The sequence below is a fragment of the Patiria miniata genome, unplaced genomic scaffold (genome assembly GCF_015706575.1).
Source record: "Patiria miniata isolate m_02_andy unplaced genomic scaffold, ASM1570657v1 HiC_scaffold_17, whole genome shotgun sequence".
NCBI lineage: Eukaryota > Metazoa > Echinodermata > Asteroidea > Valvatida > Asterinidae > Patiria > Patiria miniata.
The window spans coordinates 9,736,688-9,757,337 of NW_024037055.1; the positions used below are offsets into that span (position 1 = coordinate 9,736,688).

General features: G+C 40.4%; 1 protein-coding gene across 1 annotated transcript in view; it reads left to right on the forward strand.

The window, feature by feature from the left end:
* The first annotated feature begins 804 nt into the window (after nt 1-804).
* The window catches only part of LOC119724031, a 38,727-nt gene continuing 18,881 nt past the window's right edge, over nt 805-20,650 (forward strand). The window contains exons 1-23 of the mRNA XM_038194951.1: nt 805-880; nt 1,661-1,798; nt 2,407-2,511; nt 4,022-4,279; nt 4,858-5,011; nt 5,418-5,625; nt 6,197-6,377; nt 7,485-7,781; nt 9,168-9,534; nt 10,256-10,382; nt 10,925-11,095; nt 11,188-11,394; nt 12,219-12,493; nt 12,704-12,848; nt 13,076-13,294; nt 13,891-14,041; nt 14,869-15,152; nt 15,372-15,572; nt 15,724-15,862; nt 17,495-17,674; nt 17,989-18,107; nt 18,900-19,190; nt 19,898-20,063. Of these exons, the coding sequence (XP_038050879.1) occupies nt 805-880; nt 1,661-1,798; nt 2,407-2,511; nt 4,022-4,279; nt 4,858-5,011; nt 5,418-5,625; nt 6,197-6,377; nt 7,485-7,781; nt 9,168-9,534; nt 10,256-10,382; nt 10,925-11,095; nt 11,188-11,394; nt 12,219-12,493; nt 12,704-12,848; nt 13,076-13,294; nt 13,891-14,041; nt 14,869-15,152; nt 15,372-15,572; nt 15,724-15,862; nt 17,495-17,674; nt 17,989-18,107; nt 18,900-19,190; nt 19,898-20,063 (4,459 nt within the window). The remainder of the gene's footprint in view (nt 881-1,660; nt 1,799-2,406; nt 2,512-4,021; nt 4,280-4,857; nt 5,012-5,417; nt 5,626-6,196; nt 6,378-7,484; nt 7,782-9,167; nt 9,535-10,255; nt 10,383-10,924; nt 11,096-11,187; nt 11,395-12,218; nt 12,494-12,703; nt 12,849-13,075; nt 13,295-13,890; nt 14,042-14,868; nt 15,153-15,371; nt 15,573-15,723; nt 15,863-17,494; nt 17,675-17,988; nt 18,108-18,899; nt 19,191-19,897; nt 20,064-20,650) is intronic.

Sequence of the window (20,650 nt, forward strand, 5' to 3'; positions counted from 1 at the left end):
GCTGGTAAATGTTCTCTATCTGAAGCCGTCAAAAACAGGTGTTGAAGTGCCACAAGAAAAAGCGTAGTATGGTTTCATGTGGTTGTTGTCGCCTGTCAATCAGTCTGCGCTGTAATTCCCCTTCGTCAGCCCTTCTGAATAATGAATCATTTAAGTAGGCTAGTACATCTATTAAGTATTGCCGTAGCCTCGACCGTGGATGAGAAGAATAAAAGCAATTAAAAAGAGGAACATATTTCATATGCCCATTTTTGGGATAAATGCCTGCGTTCATCTGACCTTGAACACAAAGACCAGGGGAGGGCAAGACTTTATTGTTGAAAGTCAAGCCTAGTTCCTGTATGGTTCAGCTACAACTTGCCTACTGTAGGTAGGCCTGTATATTTCCACAAATAAATGTATTGTTTTGTTGTGGAAGCACTCCACATAAGCTTTTAGTTTGCGAGTACGACAACGTGTACATGCGGGTACTCATTGCATTTTGATTCTAGTGTGTGTCTGTTTTATTTTGTTTTTAACAGTTATGTGACAGCTTATAGGTGTTGTTCTGGATGGACTGGACATACAGGAAGTGGTTGCGTCACCCGTGAGTTGACGGCGTTTTTTTTTCAAGCAAACAATTTAAATGTAAATTTGAAAAAGATATACATTCAAACCTGTGAGGTAATATATAGTGTTTGGTCCCCAAAGAATTAATATAATTCCGATGATTTGCATCTGTGCTAGGCCCATTCCTTTTTTGTTTTTAGTAATCTTTCGCCTTTATTTCATGGTTACCAGCCGTTTGTTGGAATGGTTGTCCCAATGGAGGTACTTGTACTCGGCCTGAGTACTGCAGCAACTGTAACCGAGGCTTCTACTCTCCGCGTTGTAATCGTAAGTGAAGACACAACTTGTTTTGCACATTTTTTTTTTAATCCTTCATCACTGGCATTGAATCTGGTTTTGCTTTTGCTTTTACTTTCGGTTTTTGGTTATGGGTTATTTTGGATTAGGATCGGTGTCTTTTGAATTGGTTTGTTTTGTTTTCGTCTTGATTTTTTTTGTTTTGTTTTTAATCTTTTGTGTTCAAATATTTTGTTTTGGTTGAACTTAAATGCGAATGTCCACATAACCTATCAGTAACAGGCAAACACACTGTGCAACAGCCCTCTTTCGTGTCAATGTCCCCTATATAAATACCGAATCATGCCCACACACATATATCGTTTGCCTCTATATAACAGTGATGTTGGCACCTCCTCTTAAACTAATAGTCTTATATTGGGTCAAGTCATATTGGGTGGTGCAGAATAATTACGTAAGTCAGGCGCCTGCGGCTTCGCCGGTCTAAATTTTTAGGCTTTTTGGGTAAAATGGAAATTTTAATCTGAAGCATTTTTTTCTCCATCTCATACCGCCCAAAACCATCCCAGCACTCTATGGTTTCATGGTTATGTGGTGGAGCAAATGAAATTGTATACGATCTAATACATGTGCTAATTGGATTAAAAGTCACTTGAACGTAAAAAAAAAATATTTGTATTAATTGTAAGAGAACATACTTAAGTAAATACATTTATTATATTTTAAGGGCCTCTTACCTTCTCAAGATTTGCCCACCTCAGATTGCTGGCTGTTGTTCAAATACATTATGGGTAATATTTCTTTGTTTTCGTAGGTTGCACATCCATCACACATTGTCTTGAGGTGTACTGCAGCACTTCCTCGGACCAGAGATGCGATAGATGTGATGGTGATTACGGCTCGTCTCTAGGATCAGCCTACAAAAAGTCCGGTGACATGAGACAGTGCATTAGTAAGTTTGCAGTTTTCAAAAAACATATTTTAAAAAAACACCTGGCTAATAAATTAATAAATAAATGAATTTCTGCATGTAGTGGTTTCAAAACCTACGATATATAAGCTCAATCAATAAGCTTTCTTTTAGTGATGTTTCATTCAAATCACTCATATACTTAATTTATGGGCCATTGCTGAGATTAGAACTACATTTTTGTTTATTTTTTTATGGACCAGATAACAAAAGAGCTCCCAATGAAAATAACTAACACACTCTGTCTTTGTGGGTAACAGGAGTTCCCAAACAGACCCATTTATTGTAATGACCTTATAAAAACAGTGACTATACCCTTCACATGTTGAACAATCAACATCTTATAAAAATTACTAGTAGAATGAATTACAACTGAAGCAATGCTTTTTCGCATATACAGAAATCCACCTTAACTTAAAAATAAATTTTGTCTCGTAAGACATAACAAGGTATCATCCAAACCCAAAAGCTGATAAAAATGAGATTTTTTGAAAATATTCAATATGGAACTGCTTGCTCCTTGGTTAATCAACCCAAGAATTCATCACAATTTTAAACAGTTTCCTGATTTGCAATGTTATTTGTCATAGAGCAATGTTCATGGAGGAGTGACAGCAATGCCTGCTACCCGGGGTCCTGCACTAATTGGCGGTGCACCTGCAGCAGTGGATTCTCAGAAGATGACTGTAGAACAAGTAGGCCCTAAGTGACGAATCAGTAGAGATATCCATACTGAATAAGCATAATCGAAGGTTTTTGAAACCCGATTCGTTGTATGCTTTGAGATTTTGTCTTCAAAATTTAAATCAAATTTCATATCGCATTATTGTATTTATGTAAGAGCCAGCCAATTCCAACTGCCATTTTCTAAGGTTTAATTGTAGCTTTAAAAAACGTGGATAAAGAAAATTTAAGTTTAGGAAAAGTACCATTTTTACTTGAGAAAAATGTGATGATTGAATGGAACTTATCACCAACATGTTACTTTAATCAGCATCAAATTTACAAAACGAAACCTACAAGGACAGTGGACGCTGTTCAGCTACACTACAAACCCATTTGATGTAAACCAAATCCGTCAACTGACCATAGATTAGCTGTCGTTCGGGGCGTTGGCACGACCAACCATATCGCTCACGAACCCGTTAGCAACAACATCAAGGCCGATTCGTATTTCGCTCGTACCCCCCCCCCCCCCCCCCCCCCCCCTGCAAACAGGACGCTGGGATACTCTGATGAACTTCACAGAATCTTGTGAAGGAAGTGGCCTATGACCTATGTATAAAGCATCTGGCTGCAGCTGTTCAAGACTGCAGTTAGACAATGTGCAAAATGCTATCCGAAAACTTCCCATAGAAATGCGCACATTCCATACCGGATGTGATTTCTGTTTCATGGCGGACCATGTGGACACAATTTTGAGCGTCGCGTAATGCAATCCGACCGTTCGTGATTCGAAACGGAGCCTGAGCAAGTGACGGGAATTGTAAATTTACAACACAGATAAGTTTTACAGAATTTCCTACATTATTTCGCTTTTCAACCAGAAAAAAAACATCTCTAAACTGGAATAAAAGAGTAATGAATCACTCTTAACGGCCGTTTCAAACCTTGCAGAGTCATGACCTTAATGACGCGCAGGTCACTGGTCACGCAAAATCCCACCAATCAGAGCGTGAATTCATCAGAGTATCCCAGAGTCCTGTTTGCAGGGCGGGGTGTACGAGCGAAGATTCGTATGGGTTGTGTAATGCGCGCGCACCTGTTTGACCTAATATATGCGGCGCACATTTACAACATTTCATAGTAATTCTGAACCAAACTTTTAAATTTCTTCCAGTAGCACACAAGATGCAGCAAAACTTTTGTGCAGTTTTACTGGTCAGCTGTTTTGTGGTGTCAGTATTTTGGGGGGGGATGTAGGCAATTTGCCTAGACGTTGTTTTTCACGGGTCCATGGGCGATGTGGTTGGTCATGATGACGCCCTCTCGTGGCGGTGGGTTAATTATCGCGGCGGCGGGTTATCGAGTATCAAACAAACAACGTCTAGCCCCTAGACTAACCAGAGATTCACCCGCATCAAAAGCTTCTGACCTCAGCCGTACTTTTTTACGAGTCGGTATTGTAGGCAGACAAACTATTATACATATGAAATGACCCAGTATCAGTAGTATCATGAGTATTATAATAATCCTTCGTTTTAGTGGGCATCAGTCAAGCACCAGTGCTATCAGAGCACCGAGCCACCCTCGTCATGGGAGCAACCACGCTGGAATCACCTACGGTCCTGAACAGTACAGACACCGTCTACACCAACGGAGCCAATTTCACAAACATCACTATCCAGTGGGTTAGCTCTTACCAGCCCACTGGACTACCAAGCCTGAGTAGTGGTGGACATCCATACATCCATAGTGTCCGGATGGGTGTTGTGGATGCAGGGGTGACAGCCGTTGTGAATCGTAAGCTAATTTACTAGAATGTTAACAACGTACGCTTTTGCAATTAATATCACTATACAGTCTTCAAAAGCAATCATACCGTTCGGCTACACCACGGATACAAACTGATCCCCGTTACTGTAGAGCTTAGCAAAACATTATTCCATTTTTTTCTCCAAAATATCTATGCCAAGACCCCTGTTGAATTGGTTTGTGTATGTACATGACCAAGTTTTATCAAGATGACGTACTCTGCCCGCACCTGTTGCATACCTTATATTGTTGGTTTTTTTTCCTTTTACTTTCCCCTATGAGTGTAATTAGGGTCTCGGGGTGGACATGCCACACTATTGTGTGGAGCAGTTAAATAGCAGTTAAACTCATAGTTAGGCCTATCTCAATGATAATTTTAAACTTTGGCCATGCATTTCAAGCAAACCACTCAATAAAAACGTACAGTCCTTAAACAAAACATTGCTAACAGATTATGTATAATTTGAATGAACCCTTATAGACAACAACTTTTGGTCCAATAAGAATAAACTGGGTTTTTTTTTTATTTCCCTTTTTTATTTCATTTTTCTGACGCACTTCTCCAGGGGTTCAGGGAGAAACCTATTCAATAGGCTCGTGGCAGTGTATACCAACGAGTGGACCGTCCTTCAATCAAGACCAGCCAAAAACAGACTTGGTACACTGTGAATACACATTCACTCTTGACCTCAATGTTTGGACACCAACAACAGGAGATATGTAAGTCTGTAAGGTATATTGTTTAAATGCACCAGAAATACTAGGTAATTTTATGTTAATACTGTCCAGAAATGAAACCAAGAATTCCTCAATGGCACTCTGAGTGCAGTTAAGAGAAAAATAATAAGAGGATGGGGAAACGGGAATGAGCAATTGTAAAAGTTGCAGGAAAATTATAAAACTCTCGTGATCTGGTCGGCCCTGATGATCTAATTCACTTGTCTGCTGGGGTGGAATTCGAGCACAGGTTGTCGTGGTGACAAAAAGAAAACCATATGTGCCTAGCTCTTTGTGCCAACCCAATTCCTCTCAAATTTTTGTGTGTTATTTGTGTTTTACGCTGAATGATAATTATCCTAGACTTAGAATTTTGAAAGTTTGATCTAACACTTCTATGGTATTACAGACTGAGGTGTAATGTATCTTCAACCAGTGGCGGCTACATGAAACTTTACAACCGAGACAGCGATAGCCGAATCATCACCCGGTATTACAGCGGCAGCACAAGCTACGGCAGCCCGTCTTTCACTTTTGACTTCGTTCAGCCGTACCACTGCGTGGATGGCAGTGGCTGTAGGGACACAATGCTGGACACGGAGAATGTTGTTTTACAGGTTCGCGTTTATCTATATGTTTTCCTGGCTATTTTAAAACATTTTTTCGTTTGAATTCACCAATTCTTATATTCAAATTCGTTGAGCAGCATGGATTTAGTGCACTTCCAGTCTTTAATTTCGTCTTTTGTCCGACAATTTCAAAGATAGTCTAACTTGAACACATTCAAACAATGAACACACGTTTTCGACGAACGGGAGCAGCCAAAACCAATTATGAAGCGCGCGGACGGGGACGGTTTTCTGACTGATGGTTGTGGGGGCTAGTTTTTTTTTTTTAAATGAGCGATCTGATTGGATAGATTTTGTCTCAATTCATATTATACAAACGTATCATGATAACTTAATAGTGCGAGGTCAATTAGTAAATCTTTCGAATCATCTGGACAGGGTACAATACGACGATGAACGGTAGTAAGACTACCCTGGCTAGCGAAGATTATTTAGAGTATGCATTTGGCGCGTTATATGTAGAAAACAAAGGCCCGATATGTCAAGAAAACGACAGGATTGTGAATCATTTTAATCTAAAAAAAAAAAAAAATTATTATCCAGTTTATTTTCTGAACAGGCAACAATAGATGTAACCTGGGATGGCTGGTCAGACAGTGTGGCTGGCATCAAGGACTACCGTCTGGAAGTGCGACAGTTGTCAGGTAGCCATGGCGATGAGATGACAGAAATCTTTGACAGCGACCCCATTTTCTCTGGGGTAACGAACTCTGGTCAGAATGTCACCTTGCCGCACGTTGGTAAGCCTAACGAGGATCAGTTAATATCGTGCCAAGTATTGTGCCAAACTGTTTTTTATAATTCACTGGGCATTTATCGTGTATTCGCGATTGATGGAAATCAATATTAGGTTTTGCCCTTCACCGACGTATAAACACTGTACTTGTATACTCAGTGTGTTACCTCCTAGACGCAAATTCCATCGTGTGAACAGTTCAATTGCAGTATTCGCTGCAGATTCGAAGCAGCCAACAGATCCTGCAAGCTAGGTAGACTATGCGATATTAAAAAAAGGGCTCATGAAGGGCAAGAAGAGGCATTTTCGAGTAGAAGTTGGTAACATAGCTATTTTACCTAATTCGGAGGTGCTAAATCTGAAAATGATGGTTACAAAGCTGGATTTTTAGTGAAAATATGCCTAATTTGCATAAATCTTAAATACCATTCAAGTAATTTATTTGTTCCCATATTTGGGTATATTTTTTATTATGTTAGTTTTTTGAAAAATGCATTTGGATGATTCTACTTACACTTTAATAACATGTTCTTCAGCATATAAGTGACTAAATGATTATGAGGACATAGTAACAATCCAAAGTGGATACTATTACACTCTTAGGTTGCGCGAATTTACCTTGTCTCCAGATATCATCAAGTAGTATTGCCAAACGTCAGTATTGATGAGCTTGGTCAAGACGATTACTGGAGTAAATTGATTAACATTAAATAATTTAGAATGCGTCTGGACTATGCGTTTGTTTTCACCCCCTATAGGCTACGTTAGTCATGAAGAAGGAGATTGAACCATCATCCAATTTGTTTTAGTTTTTATTTTGTGTTTTTTATTCAGTAAAGTTTACTAAGATAGCCAGGAAAACATTTTTAATGCTAGGAATGGATAGAAAAGTGACTCAAACTGTAAAGACCACCATTTTGCGATCCTAGAAGCATGTTAAGCTCCTTTAACTGCCTTAAAGTACATTTTTGCGACGTATTCAGGTTTTAGCTGTATGTCTTTGGTCGAAGTTTACGTGTTTTATGTTGGTAATTGTTTTAACTTATTGTCTTCATACTCTCTGGAGAGACAGTTATAAAAGCATCTCTGTCTTTCTTGGTCAACCCGACAGGCGTTTACTCCGTCGTCCTCGGTGTCTATGACAACGCGGGCAATGTCAAACATAGCAGACGCTTTGTGTTCTTTGACGATAATGAAAGTGACGTTACGTTCACGCAGAGAAACGCGTCTGTGCGTGTACTCTCAGCCACGGCAGAAACCGACTATGTCTGGCTGACCCACCTGGACTCCCTCGCAGGGACGACATCTGTGCACCTTGATTGGACAAACCGTTTTATCAATGTAGATCATCTCAACCAAGGTTTATTAAAACCAGTTGGGTCCTATGTCCCTGCAACAATCCATCCTGGTGAGTTTAGCACTTCTCTTTACGATCGAAAATGCTGGACAAGATTACAATAAATCGGTGGAGAAAAAAAACAATTAGGATGGCTTTCTTTTTTAAGTTTAAACCACTTTTTGAAACACGTTTATCACTTTCAATTACGATTTACTTTGTATCCGCTTAACTGCTGCCAATGTACTGCAGTTCATGAATCAGGGTAGCCGATTGCACATTCTATTGTTTAAATGCACGAGTTAACATAACCATTTGACTTTTTACTTCAGACAAATGTTGTCGCAACGTTTAGCAGTTGTTTGCTTATTATGCAGCATTTTGAAAACACGCACCGGCATGCGAAAAATCAATGTGTGTACCGATGCCACGTAATTGTCTGTAAGTTCTGATATTGATACAACTAAATGCCACAAATGCGTACTGAATTGCGTAATATTCATCAGTGCTCCACTTTATCATGAAAGCCGAGCTTGTAGGCGTTATTTGTATTTCGTTATTATCGTTTGCTCATAGTCATAATGGGCTATTTTCCCATTCGTCTTGTTTGCAAGGTTATGATTGCTTGAGAAGTATAGGTACCATTTGGGGGTAAGATGGGGGTGTTATGGGCGTAGGGTGGGGGTAGGGTGGGGTTGCTATTATCCAATGAAAGCTCTCTAATAGTGAACGTAAATATTTGCACTCATCCCTCTCCACATTATTGATTCCACGAAGTTTAAATGCGTAATTATTTAGAAGAAGACACTGCCTTGATGAGAATCGATCAAGATGTTCCCTATCACTGGTTGCATGTGAGCATTGTGAACAATCACATGTACATGATAAGCAAAGATTGCATCTCTCTGTGGTAACTTGTGGCATATGCATTTGAAATTGCTGAGCCTTCATTTCTTGTCAACAGGGAGGTGCAAAAAAAGAAGGAAACCCACCTCTGACAGCTATTTTCACCTTCTTGTTGAGCATAATATTTCCTCAAAAAAATCAATTAAAATGGTATTAAAATATTGATCTTTAAACATCAGTGACGAAAAAAATGATTGCAAATGCATATTCAGTCTCTGAGATATGGTAGTTTAAAAATACCATGTACCGAACCCGTTTGTATACGGACGGCTTTATTCCATCCGCTCGGCTTGACTGAGCTTCGGAGCTTGATTTGAAGACAAAACAAAAGTACACCGGACTGAAACGTGGACAACAGTAATTTTGGTGACTTGTATTCACATTAGCATAATAACACCCTTCTTGTAATTTTTTTAACGATTTTTTTTTTACCATGTATGGTTGAAGAGCTATATTTCGCTACTTTATAACAGAGAACAGTTTAAATGAGTTAAGTAAGTAGGTTAACATTCCTGTCAAAGTAGTTTTCCTTGTTGTTGCATCACCCTGAAGATTATGACCAGAACTTTGGACTTCGTGGCCGTGCAGCCATCCCCAATGCCTTTGGCGTGACAGAATTCCGCGTGTTATATGACATTGACCACAGCGGTGGCAGGACCACTGTCAACGTGAGTGACGACAACTCAGACCACTGGAGCAGTGAAGGCGTAACTACGCAAGCGACTTATGACGTGACCCTAGTAGACGGCGATTCGATTCGGTTCTGGGTGGAGGCCAGGGACCTGGCTGGTCACTTTCTGAGGGACAGTGTGTTGGTGCACGCTGATGCCTCCCCGCCTGTCATTGAAGACTTCTGGCTGGTACGGGACGGGGAGGTGAACGTGGCCGTTCATAATTCAGAGGATCTGCATGAGATGAGGTAGGTTTCCCTTTTTTATTGTCCATCATAAAATACCAAAATAACCCGTCCTTAATTATTCTTAACTTAGCAGCCAGGTTTTATAGACTTAGTAGATCGGCCATTCCTTCCAGACCATCTAATAATATGCAGACTGTCCTTTGCAAGTATACACTCTAAAAAAGCATTAGTCAGATTTGACTAGAAACCAGTTAAATTTGACTAACCATTCAGGGTCAGCTGGGTGCAACTGAAAATCAGTCAATCTGACTAGATTTTTCTAGTCAGTATTACTGACTTTGGAAAAATAGTTATGCAAATAACTGAAATTGGAGTCCAACCCAACTACTTTTTGTAGTCATGGTATAAAAATTTGCATGTTTAACTAAATTCCTAGTCAATTTTCAATAACTAGGAAAAACAGTCAATATTTTGACTAAGTTGTTTTAAGAGTGTATAATTTGTATGCAGACACCGAATGGCTTAGCATATCTGCATAGACTTAATGTTTCCGCTGGAAAATCGTCACAGTATGGAACTGACCAATCACTTGTACAAAATAAAACTTATTAGTTAAATGCCTGAACAAAATTAGGCCAAAACCGACAATTTACCAACGGCTTGGCGTATGTATGGCGTATTATGGAAGTATGTTTATACCCCCGACCAAGTTCATTAATTAAGACTTTTCTTGTTGAAAATCATGTTTCCTCAACGTTGCCTATTCTTCTTCCACATCCAGTATTGCATTCAGAGCTTATGACATTCACAGCGGCGTAAGAACCATTGAATTGCGTCTATTTGACAATCACACTGGGGGAGAGATGGAACTTGACCATCAAACAGTCCCAGCGAGGAAAATCAATACGGTACGGTAATATCATCATTGAAATGTCCACAGTAAACACCCATCATCGGTACGGTTTTTTCACTGTTGCGGCGCAGTTATACCGCAATGTTACCAGCACACATGCCCGATTCCGTTCCATAATGGTCAGATAATTATTATCAGTCACATGATGACCAGTCGCATGATTATTATTGCAGCTGCAAATTTTTAATCATATGACTTCTTTTGTGACTTTTGTGACTTCTTCATATGACTTCTGTTGGGATAACATAACTATCGCGTTGGGTGAAATCGGAGTGCTTCTCGCACACCATTCCGATGGCATCGGATCCAGTGCAATCTGATGCGAAAAAATTGAACAGGTTTTATTTCATCCGGTCACGCGGTATACGGTAAGATCGGCTCGATTTTTTTTAGCGCAAAAAATCTGTACAATGGCCCGCTGATGATGTAGTGTACCGGTAAAACCGGAAAGGTGTGCGCTGGGTTTTAGCAAAAGGTGTTATATTTTGAAAAAAGGGCAAGCTTTCTTTGCTTTATTTGTATTGTTACTTTCCACAGAATGACGAGGACTGCGATCCTGTCAGCTGTATGTGTGTTCCCACCGGTGACTGTTATGCCGTAGACTATGATTTCCATCCAAAGCAGTTCAGTACGACACATGACTACGACTACTTTATCAAGCTGACCATTAGCAATCATGCAAAACTGGACACCACCCAGACAATCAAGGTATTTTGGCCTCGTTTGCAATAGTCCAGCTCTTTCAAGTAAGTTTATAGCTTGATATGTCTAATCAACTTCACTCGTAATATGACCCACAGGTAACAATCGACACATCAGCCCCTCAAGCCGGCGTGGTGCATGATGGGTTACGTGGATCCAATGAGGTAGACTTTCAGGAAGGCAATGATCTCTCAGCTCACTGGGAGGGGTTCTTTGACAAGGAGAGTGGGGTCAAGTTCTACCAGTATTTGTTTGACAAATTCTGCTGGATGAACGAGACATCGATTGGAAGCGTCAGTGATTATGTAAGTTGTTTGTCGATTATTAGCGACATGTGTAAGCTACATGCAATTCTCATTGCTTGCATTCCGTTACTAACACTGCTACAATTATCTTCAATTAACTGTAGTCTCTATACAATTAACAAAATAGTCTCTCCCAAATACGAAATAAGTACTATCCTTTATAGTTTCGGTTTGCGGTAACATCATGTGGTAATAACTACTGCCGCATAGTAGATTTAGATGTTATACGAACAGTCCTGCTTAGTTCTAAAGATAACTTGTCCTGCTTATGATCTAGTGTCGCTAAGTAGGTCGGCGCCGGGACTTCTCGCAATTATCTTAGCTAAGCTGAGGCTGATTGAGATAAGTTTTAATCTCAACGTTTCAACCAGCCTGCTCTAGTCATCGTCAGGACACTGAGGAGAGTTGGAGATGCTACTCCTTCAGTAGGCTGTGTTAGGATTGAGAGTGTAAATGGGAAGTGTTGTGATTGGCGCTTGAGTTATAGGATTCTGATTGGTTGTCTGCTGGGCATTGTGTTTGAGTGGTATGCCCGTTGGTGGCCTGTTCGCTCAAGTATGTCAGTTGGCTGTTAGCCCTGAGTGTAGCAGCAAGGTATACTGAATGCCACATGTTAAACCTATTTTTTGTGGTACAGTGTCATGTTTGTGGATCTCAATAGATTCTCTGATGCGACGGGTTTAGCAATGTTTTCTCTTGGGCAACAGTTCCTCTCTGTGGCCGTTGACTATGTACGCTATCTTTTAGTTTCATATGGCTGGTCCAAATTTTTGGACTGAAAATGGTACTTACTATGCTAATTAATATTTCTTGTTTTATTTTAGATGATGAGGACCACTTCGACTTATGTAAGTTGGACAGCGCCCTCACCTGGCCCATACTACGTAACCGTCATTGCATTCAACCGAGCTATGGAACCTTCAGAGGCCGTGTGTTCCGACGGTGTCGTTGTTGATACTAGTCCTCCAAAGCTGACCCAGATTGCTATCAGCTTCGTCCGGATGTGGCCTCGTCTAGCTAAGGATGTTGAGGGTCGGGCGTGGTTCATCAACGAGCATCGCATGAAGATGGAGTTGATTAATGCCTCTAGTGACTGTAGGTAGGGAAGAGAATGCCCATATACTTGCCTTTATTTCGGATAACACAGGCGGTGAGAAATTAGGCCCCTTTTTGTTATTGCCTCTCAAATGTATATGTTCCTTTGCAGAGTGCAGCTGACTGTTGCACTTCATTAATACATGTAGTTTTAAATACCAAAGAATTGCATGTACTTGTATGTGTTAGCCGATTAATGTAATTGTACCAACAGTTCCAAGGCTGCCCTGGTAGAAGATTTGTCTGTTTATCCTGAGATGTCTGCCACCAATGACACCACAGAAAACCCTCAAGGAGACTTAGACTGCAAGTGGATCAGAGATGTTCAGCAGCAGTTCTTCATTCCCACTGACAAGCATGTACGAATGATCACTTGTTTGTCCCCGAAAGATTCGTTTTTATTTTTTATTTTGTTAGTTTCATTTTTACCATTGTATAGTTTATTTATGAAGAGCCCGTCTGAAAGAGTGATTCATCTTGCAGTAATTGGTAGTAGATCATAATGATTGTCGGATTTATGAAGTTTTCCCTCAAGAGTTATTAAATGTAACTATTTGTAATGGTTTTGTCGTATTTTAAAACACAGCTTAGCATGTCCTGGACAGGAGAGGATGCAGAGAGCTCCATTTATGACTACGAGATCGGTCTTAGCACTGACCCCTCAAACCTGACCCCTGACCTCGTGACCTTCAGGTCAACAGCAGGTCGCGATCACTTTATTATGTACCATCCTGACATCAGTCATGGATCTGTGTTCTATCTTGTTTTGAAGGCAGTCAACAAGGCTCAATTATCTACGTTCAAGGTAAGTGATGAAATGATACTATATCTAACCAGTTCATCTAAGACAACCAAAGATGGAATGACAAATTGATTGGATGCTCAACCAAGCACAAGTAGAGACAGACAACGATAGTTCTGTTGGTCAGAGCTAAATTCCAATTTGGTGTTTATTCCATTTTGCTACAAAGGTAAATGGCTCAATGCAAGTTACTATGTAAATTACTTCTCAGATTTCTTTTGTGCTTTTGGTTTTGAATATAGCCTACATGACGTGTAAGGTGAGTCATTTCGGACTTGTAGACTTGTAGTGCCTACCTTGGGCCAATTTCACGGCGCTGCTAAGCAAAAGAATTTGCTTAGCACAAAAAAGTCTGGCTTATAAAAGCAGGTTACCAGCCAAAGCTCTTTGTGATGTATAGTGCTCGTGCACTATAGCATGAAAATCACGTGGAGTTTTGGCTTGTAACCTGCTTTTATACGCCTGACTTTTTTGTGCTAAGCAAATTGTTGCGCTTAGCAGCGCCGTAAAATTGGGCCCTGGACGTGGATTTGTACATGACAATTCGAATTGCAGAGGCTCAACATAATTATATTAATTTTTTTTTATCCATGTTGTAGAAAATTGGGCCAATTGTAGTGGATACCACGCCACCCGTGTTTGTTGGGCGTGTCTCGGTCCATGCGGAGGATGAGTACTTGATAGCTGAATGGGGAGAGAGTGGCTTCATTGATGATGAGGATACCAGCCTGAGATACCAAGTTGCCATCGGTGAGTCTATCAAACATATAGCGTTGATTATTTGTCCAAAGTTCCCCGCCCATGTTTGTTGGGCGTGTCTCTGTTTATATGGAGTATGGGTACTTGTTTAATAATGACGAGGACAGAGCCTGAGATACCAAGTTGCCATCAGTTAGTCAGTAAAATATACAGTTTAACTTATTTGTCCAAAGTGCCTCACCTGTGTTTGTTGGATGTATCTCAGCCCATGATGATGGATGATTATGTGAAATGGGTAAAAGTGGGTATATCGCAGATAATGAGGATACCAGTATGGGAGGCCAAGTTGTAATGGTTAGGTAGTCGAAACACATAACATTTATTAATGCAATTGGTCCAGACATATTGGAGTATATGTATGTTTGTACTCAATCCCATTGATGATATTCATGGATTGCCTAATTGGAAGGCAGTGGTCTATAGGCCCTACAATAAGTACTTCACTACCAACACCAAGTTGCCATTAATTACGCGATTCACTAAGTCATATATTTTCAAGTGACATTGAATAGGTCGGCAGTTAGATTACTATATCAAGTATTGTTCATTATTGTGCTAAGAGAGTTGAATGTGTCTGTAATATTAAGTATCTGATCTTTAATTTCTCGTTCTTAAAATGTGACAACTATCTTGAGCACGGCCATGGGAACAAATTGATTATGATTATAGTAATGAATCAAATACTTTTATTGTTACATGCATTTTCATAAACGTATTGTCCCAACTTTTTCTAACTTCCGTTTGGATTAAAATTGGAATCCAGAAATTTACAGTTGTTATAATTGTTTAAAGTTGAATATGTGTCTATATAAATCCAGGGAGTAGTCCGGGTGGCACGGAAACTGTTGCTTTCGAGACAGAGAAAGACTACCGAATTGGGCCGTGTTTGTCACGATCACACTGTGCTGCATTCTCATTGGACGACCTCAACTGGCATCTCCACGGCGATCATGAGTATTACGTAACAGTTCAAGCACAGAATGGCGCCGGGTTAACCACTGCTGGGACCTCATCCGTGTATAGACACATGGTGCAGTTGCCATCCGTGGGTGTTGTACTTGATGTTGCACCCCCTGGCGAGGAATCCGATGTTAACTTTGGGGTAATGTATAATGATATCAAATGTTAGCCGCTTCGTTCATTGTAATAATCTCTTTCATCATTTCACTTGTTTGGAAATCAATAATGTGTATGTTTCTCTTAATGTCCAATAAGATATAGAAGATAATCAGATGTTTACATAAAGACATATTGCAAAGGTTTTTTTTCGGTTTTAATATTTAAAATATCACAATGCGTTTTTAACTATTTTTTTTAACAGGTAGCCAAGGATATTGACGTTCAGACGGACAACACGAGCATCTCAGCTCGTTGGTTTGGTTTTGAGCATCCTCATCTTGATATCAACTATGAGATTGCCATCGGATTAGAAGGAGGCGCTACTGAAGTCAGCGGTGGTTTCATTGATGTCGCCAATGCAACCTTCTATCGATTGCATGGACAAGATCTTGCTCCGCTCGAGGTAGTAACATCGTAGATTTTAAAATATTGAAAAGACGTTCCTGAAACCCTTGATTTGAAAAGTCAGTGAGATTTCCTGCCATCTCTTGTTTTTTATTTGTAGACCTTATTCCTTCAGCTTGTTACCTTTTCTTTTCATTTATTATCACTAGACCTATTACGTGACCGTTCGTGCCAACTCTGAAGCCGGTAGCGTCAACGTTACTTCAGATGGTGTCAAAGTCATTCAGGAGGGTCAGGCACTGGAGGGAGCTGTGATCAAAGATGGACTGGGTTGTGATCAAGATGCAAGTAAGATCTTTACTCCATATTTGTGCAATTTCATATCCTTTGCATTCAGGGGCGGCGGAACCGGGGGGGGGGGGGGCTGGGGGGTGGGCGTTTGCCCCCAGATTTTCCCCAGTGCCCCTTTTGCGGCCATAAATGTGCCCCCTCGAGCATTAAAGTGTCCCCTCGAGATAACTAAAAAATGCCCTTAAAGTATCTTACTATTTCTTAGAACTAACCATTTTCCAATAATGGTAGAGATATTTTTGATATAAACGAGGATTATGAAAACCAAGTTTCAAAACCCATACAAGACGCCCTTAAAATGGGTACATAATGTATGTTTAGCATATAATCATTGGTTTTGAAGAGCGCCCCCTATGTTGGAAGATGGTACCAGACTAGGATTACATCATTTACTCATCATCTACCACAGACATCTCAGTTCATTGGACCATCTATCTGAATCTCTCTCTACACTTTTGTTAATTACAGTTTCATGTAATCTTCTTGCAGTGTCAAGATTATTACATCACTCATCCGTTACTCATGAATATTGTCATATGACACCACATATCATATCTACCTCGAAAATCTGTGTTTACTGGTTCATCCTCTGGATCAATTGAAAAGTGACGATTCTTGGACCATAACTACCTCTGCCTTAAATACATCAGCTACTCTACCTCAGACATCTCTGATTTTTTTTACCACACTAAAAGATTTCTACCTACTTGTCCTTCATTCACAGTCTCTTGATTCCTTTTTGTAGTGCCCATGTCATTCAACCACTCATCTGTTGCTGATCAACCCTTTCAGGGTGATTTCATCTCCATGGACACTTTAAATCCCCCCTTCTCTCGCTTATTTACAGCTTCTTCCCTCCTTCTTGCAGTGTCTGTGCCATCGGATTAACTCATCACTCTTCTCTTGCTCATCAACCCTGTCAGAATGACATCACCTCACCCAGTCCTCTACCTCAGACATATCAGTTCCTTTGACCATCTTTCTAGATCTTTCCCTTCTTTCGCTTCATTCACAGCTTCTTGCCTCCTTCTTGCAGTGTCTATGCCATCAGGATTTATCCCACCACTCATCTCTTGCTGATCAACCATGTCAAGATGACATTAGCTAACAGTCCTCTACCTCAGACATCTCAGCTCGTTGGACCATCCCAGAGATGCAGCCTTTTGTGACAAATGTAGTATGGGCTGTTTCAGGAGATTGAGCTACCAGTCCTGTACCTCAGAAATCTCAGCTCGTTTAACTATCCTTGCAGATCTCTTTCCATTCACAGATTATTGCCTTCACACTGCAACATCTGTGCCATAGGGATTATCCCATCGCTTATTTCATCAGCTCTGTCAGAATGGCATCGCCTACCAATCCTCTACCTCTGACATCTCAGCTCGATGGACCATCTCTCTAGATCCCTCCCTACTCTCTCTTCATTCACAGTTTCTTGCCTCCTCCTTGCAGTGAGTGTCTCTGCCATCAGGAACATCCATCCCATCACTCACAATTTGCTCATCAACCCTGTCAGGGTGACATCACCTACCAGTCCTTTATCCCAGACGTATCGGCTTGTTGGACCATACCTCTAGGTCCCTCCCCTCTAAATCTCTTTATTCACAGTTTCTTGCCTTCACCTTGCAGCATCTGCGCCATCAGGATATTCCCATCACTCAGCTGCTGCTGATCAGCCCTGTGAGGATGACATCACATACCAATCGTCTACCTCAGACATCGCAGCTCGTTGGACAATCCCAGAGATGCTGCAGCCTTTTGTGACAAATGTCGTATGGGCTGTTGAACAGGAGATTGAAATATACCAAGGTACACCAATAGTTTTTCAATCATGTTCTATACAGCTAAACCTCAGATACTACAGTGTCGATTGCATTTAAATGTTAGGAATTTCCATTATTTATGTACAGGGAATTAAATCGAGGATCATTAAATTTTACAGAATGTTGATCACATGCAATGAATTGTGTTAAACGATTTATTTGGAAATAAACAGGAGAAGATCATAGAAGATGGAAGAATGAAGCATTTAGAATTTTATTCGTTGGGCCGGGTAAATGCCAAACAAGCTACTCTGTTTTGTCTTAATGTTGGATCGATTGTAAACGATTTATTTCCTCCAGATGATGAGAATACTACAAAAGAGTGGATACGTGTGCTGGATGACCATGATGTTGGCATGGCATTCCAACATGTCGGGGCTGGAATAGGGTTGCATGGTGGAGCTCACTACAGATCAAAGGTAGGAGAAATATCATAGCATTAGAATATTAGATAAGATTGGAAGGTTTACATGGTGGAGATAGTAATAAGATAAAGATTTACGGGATTACAGTCAACTCGACCGTTTGCCAACTCGACTCAAACCAACTCAACCGGTCGAGTTGACTTTTACAATTGAACGCAAAACGGTCGAGTTGGTTCAACGGTCGATTTGGTAAACGGTCGAGTTGGTAAACGGTTGAGTTGGTCCGAGTTGAGTTGGCAAACGATCGAGTTGACCTGACACCAGATTGACGGTAGCATCATGTGACAAATATCTTCTGTCAGTTTTATGAGATTCCGAAAACATTCGGGAGCAACTCCGCGTTTCGGACGGTATACTCTGCCCGTCTTCTGGAGACTTGGCGTATGATGTTAATCGGACGTGATACACTGTGTGGGCGGATAGGGGATATATTTATCATCAAATTGTGCCTTTGATGATACAAGCATGGAACTTGGCATACAGTCAGAGTATGTCATTAGAACTATATTTGGATATAGGGCCATCGCAGATTTGCCCTTTGAAAAAAAATAGGTAGAATAACAAGCATTTCTGAAATGGCTGTTATTGCTTGTTATTCTACCTTCATATACCTAAGGACAAATCTGCGATAACATACGCTGACTGTGTGCCAAATTTTATGTTTGTATCGTCAAATACACAATCCCATCACCTATGCCGTTTTATTGATAAGGCATGGTAAACATATTTCAATAAAGAAAGTGGAAAAAGTGATCCAGTCCGACATATTTTGTATGGTAATGATAGGTGCAGTTCTGCCATGGTAGTGTTTGCTTCCGACCGATCGTCACTGATGGATTCTGGGTATTATCCCAACCTCCCGAGGTCGGTCAGATCACAGTCAACAGCACTGAGACTACGCAAGGAAGGACAAACCTCCATGTGGTCTTACAGCCCTTTGCGCATGATTACGTCCGTTATGACGACCCACAGGAACTGATGGATTTCTATGAGTGGAGCATTGCTGAGGATGGTAGCGATGAAGCACTGCTGAGTCCCTGGATAAAAATCCAGAATTTGGTGTTTACTGGGGATGCGGTACGTATTATTGTGAAGTTTTTGACAGACTTGTGTTCGAGTCACCAAACATCGAGTTCGAGTCCGAGCGTAAGTCACCTCTCCCGAGTCCGACTCCGAGTCCCGAGTCACGCTTGTCAAGTGCGAGTCACGAATCAGAAAAGTTGAGTCCGAGTTACGAGTCACAAAGGTTAAGTCCGAGTCCGAATCACGAGTCACTTTTAATTTTGCAAATAAACTTGAGATACTGCTGCAACATCACAAGGTAAACGTTACCATTTACACAGCTTTTCTCCAATAACTTGAAATAAATGTAGAACATGTCAAATAAGAGCTTAGACGCGTTTCTTTTGCATAGCACTGACTGTATCACTTTCTATAGAGGGGGTCGTATACAAAATAATTTGTTATGATATTGGTGAAAAAAAATAAGTGATTTGTGGTAATTTCGTATAGTCCTGAGTCACTCAGGTCGAGTCCGAGTCTTAGTCCAAATCCGCTGGATCGAGGTACTCGAGTCGGACTGGAGTCCGAGTCCGAGCCCCGAAGTGTTGCATATTACTTGCCTTGAATTTCACACAAGACTAATAATTGCAAAAACATCAGGTTATCAAAATATAAATAGATTTTTACTAATAATGAGCAATACATTTAGATAAGATCTTGAAAGAAAGGCGCATTTAGAATAACTGTTGATGACCCTTTGTTTCATTTTTTTGTATCGAAAGGCCCGCTTCACAGCATCATACCCTGGGTTGTTGGACCTGGATTCGTGTCTGCAGCTATCGGTGAGGGGCTACAATAAAGCCGGTCTTTTCTCCATTGCTAGCACTGAGATAGTTGACTGTGATGATGCAACACTGATCGTCCCTCATATGGTCATTGATGCAGATCGTAAGTTCTCTACCATGCTCTTATATACCGACATAGCAGTAAGATTTCTTGTGTGCTTTTTTTCGCGTGCACTCTGGATAAAAGTGGGCTTAACCGAAAATCTATCAACTGCCCTTACAACATTTCGTATTAATTAATATTTTTTCACTCATAAAAAGACAATTTAGAAGCGAATAAAGAAATATTAGTGCAAACATAAACATTGAAGGTTTAATAATTTTATCGTTTTTTAATGTGGTTGCTCGATATTTTCTGTAAAATCGTCAGCAACAGTAAAACTTCTTTTATTCAAATTGCTGGCTATTGGTGAAAAAAGACTTGTAGACGGGGACATTTTCATAATTTTTTAAAAATCAAAATGTAAATGTACGGGCATTTTAGCATTAAGTTGAGTACAGCTTTGTAAGTATGCAGTGTTACAAAATCAACATTTAAGTTACTTTTCTAGTTATGAAGGCGTGCACGTTTAAGTAGGCATACATGATATTGCACTCTCATCATACATGTCAACTCTGTATTTTGCCGTCTATTGCCTTCCATGCAGTTGAAAGGCCAAAGACTCACAACTGAAAACCAAGATCATTATC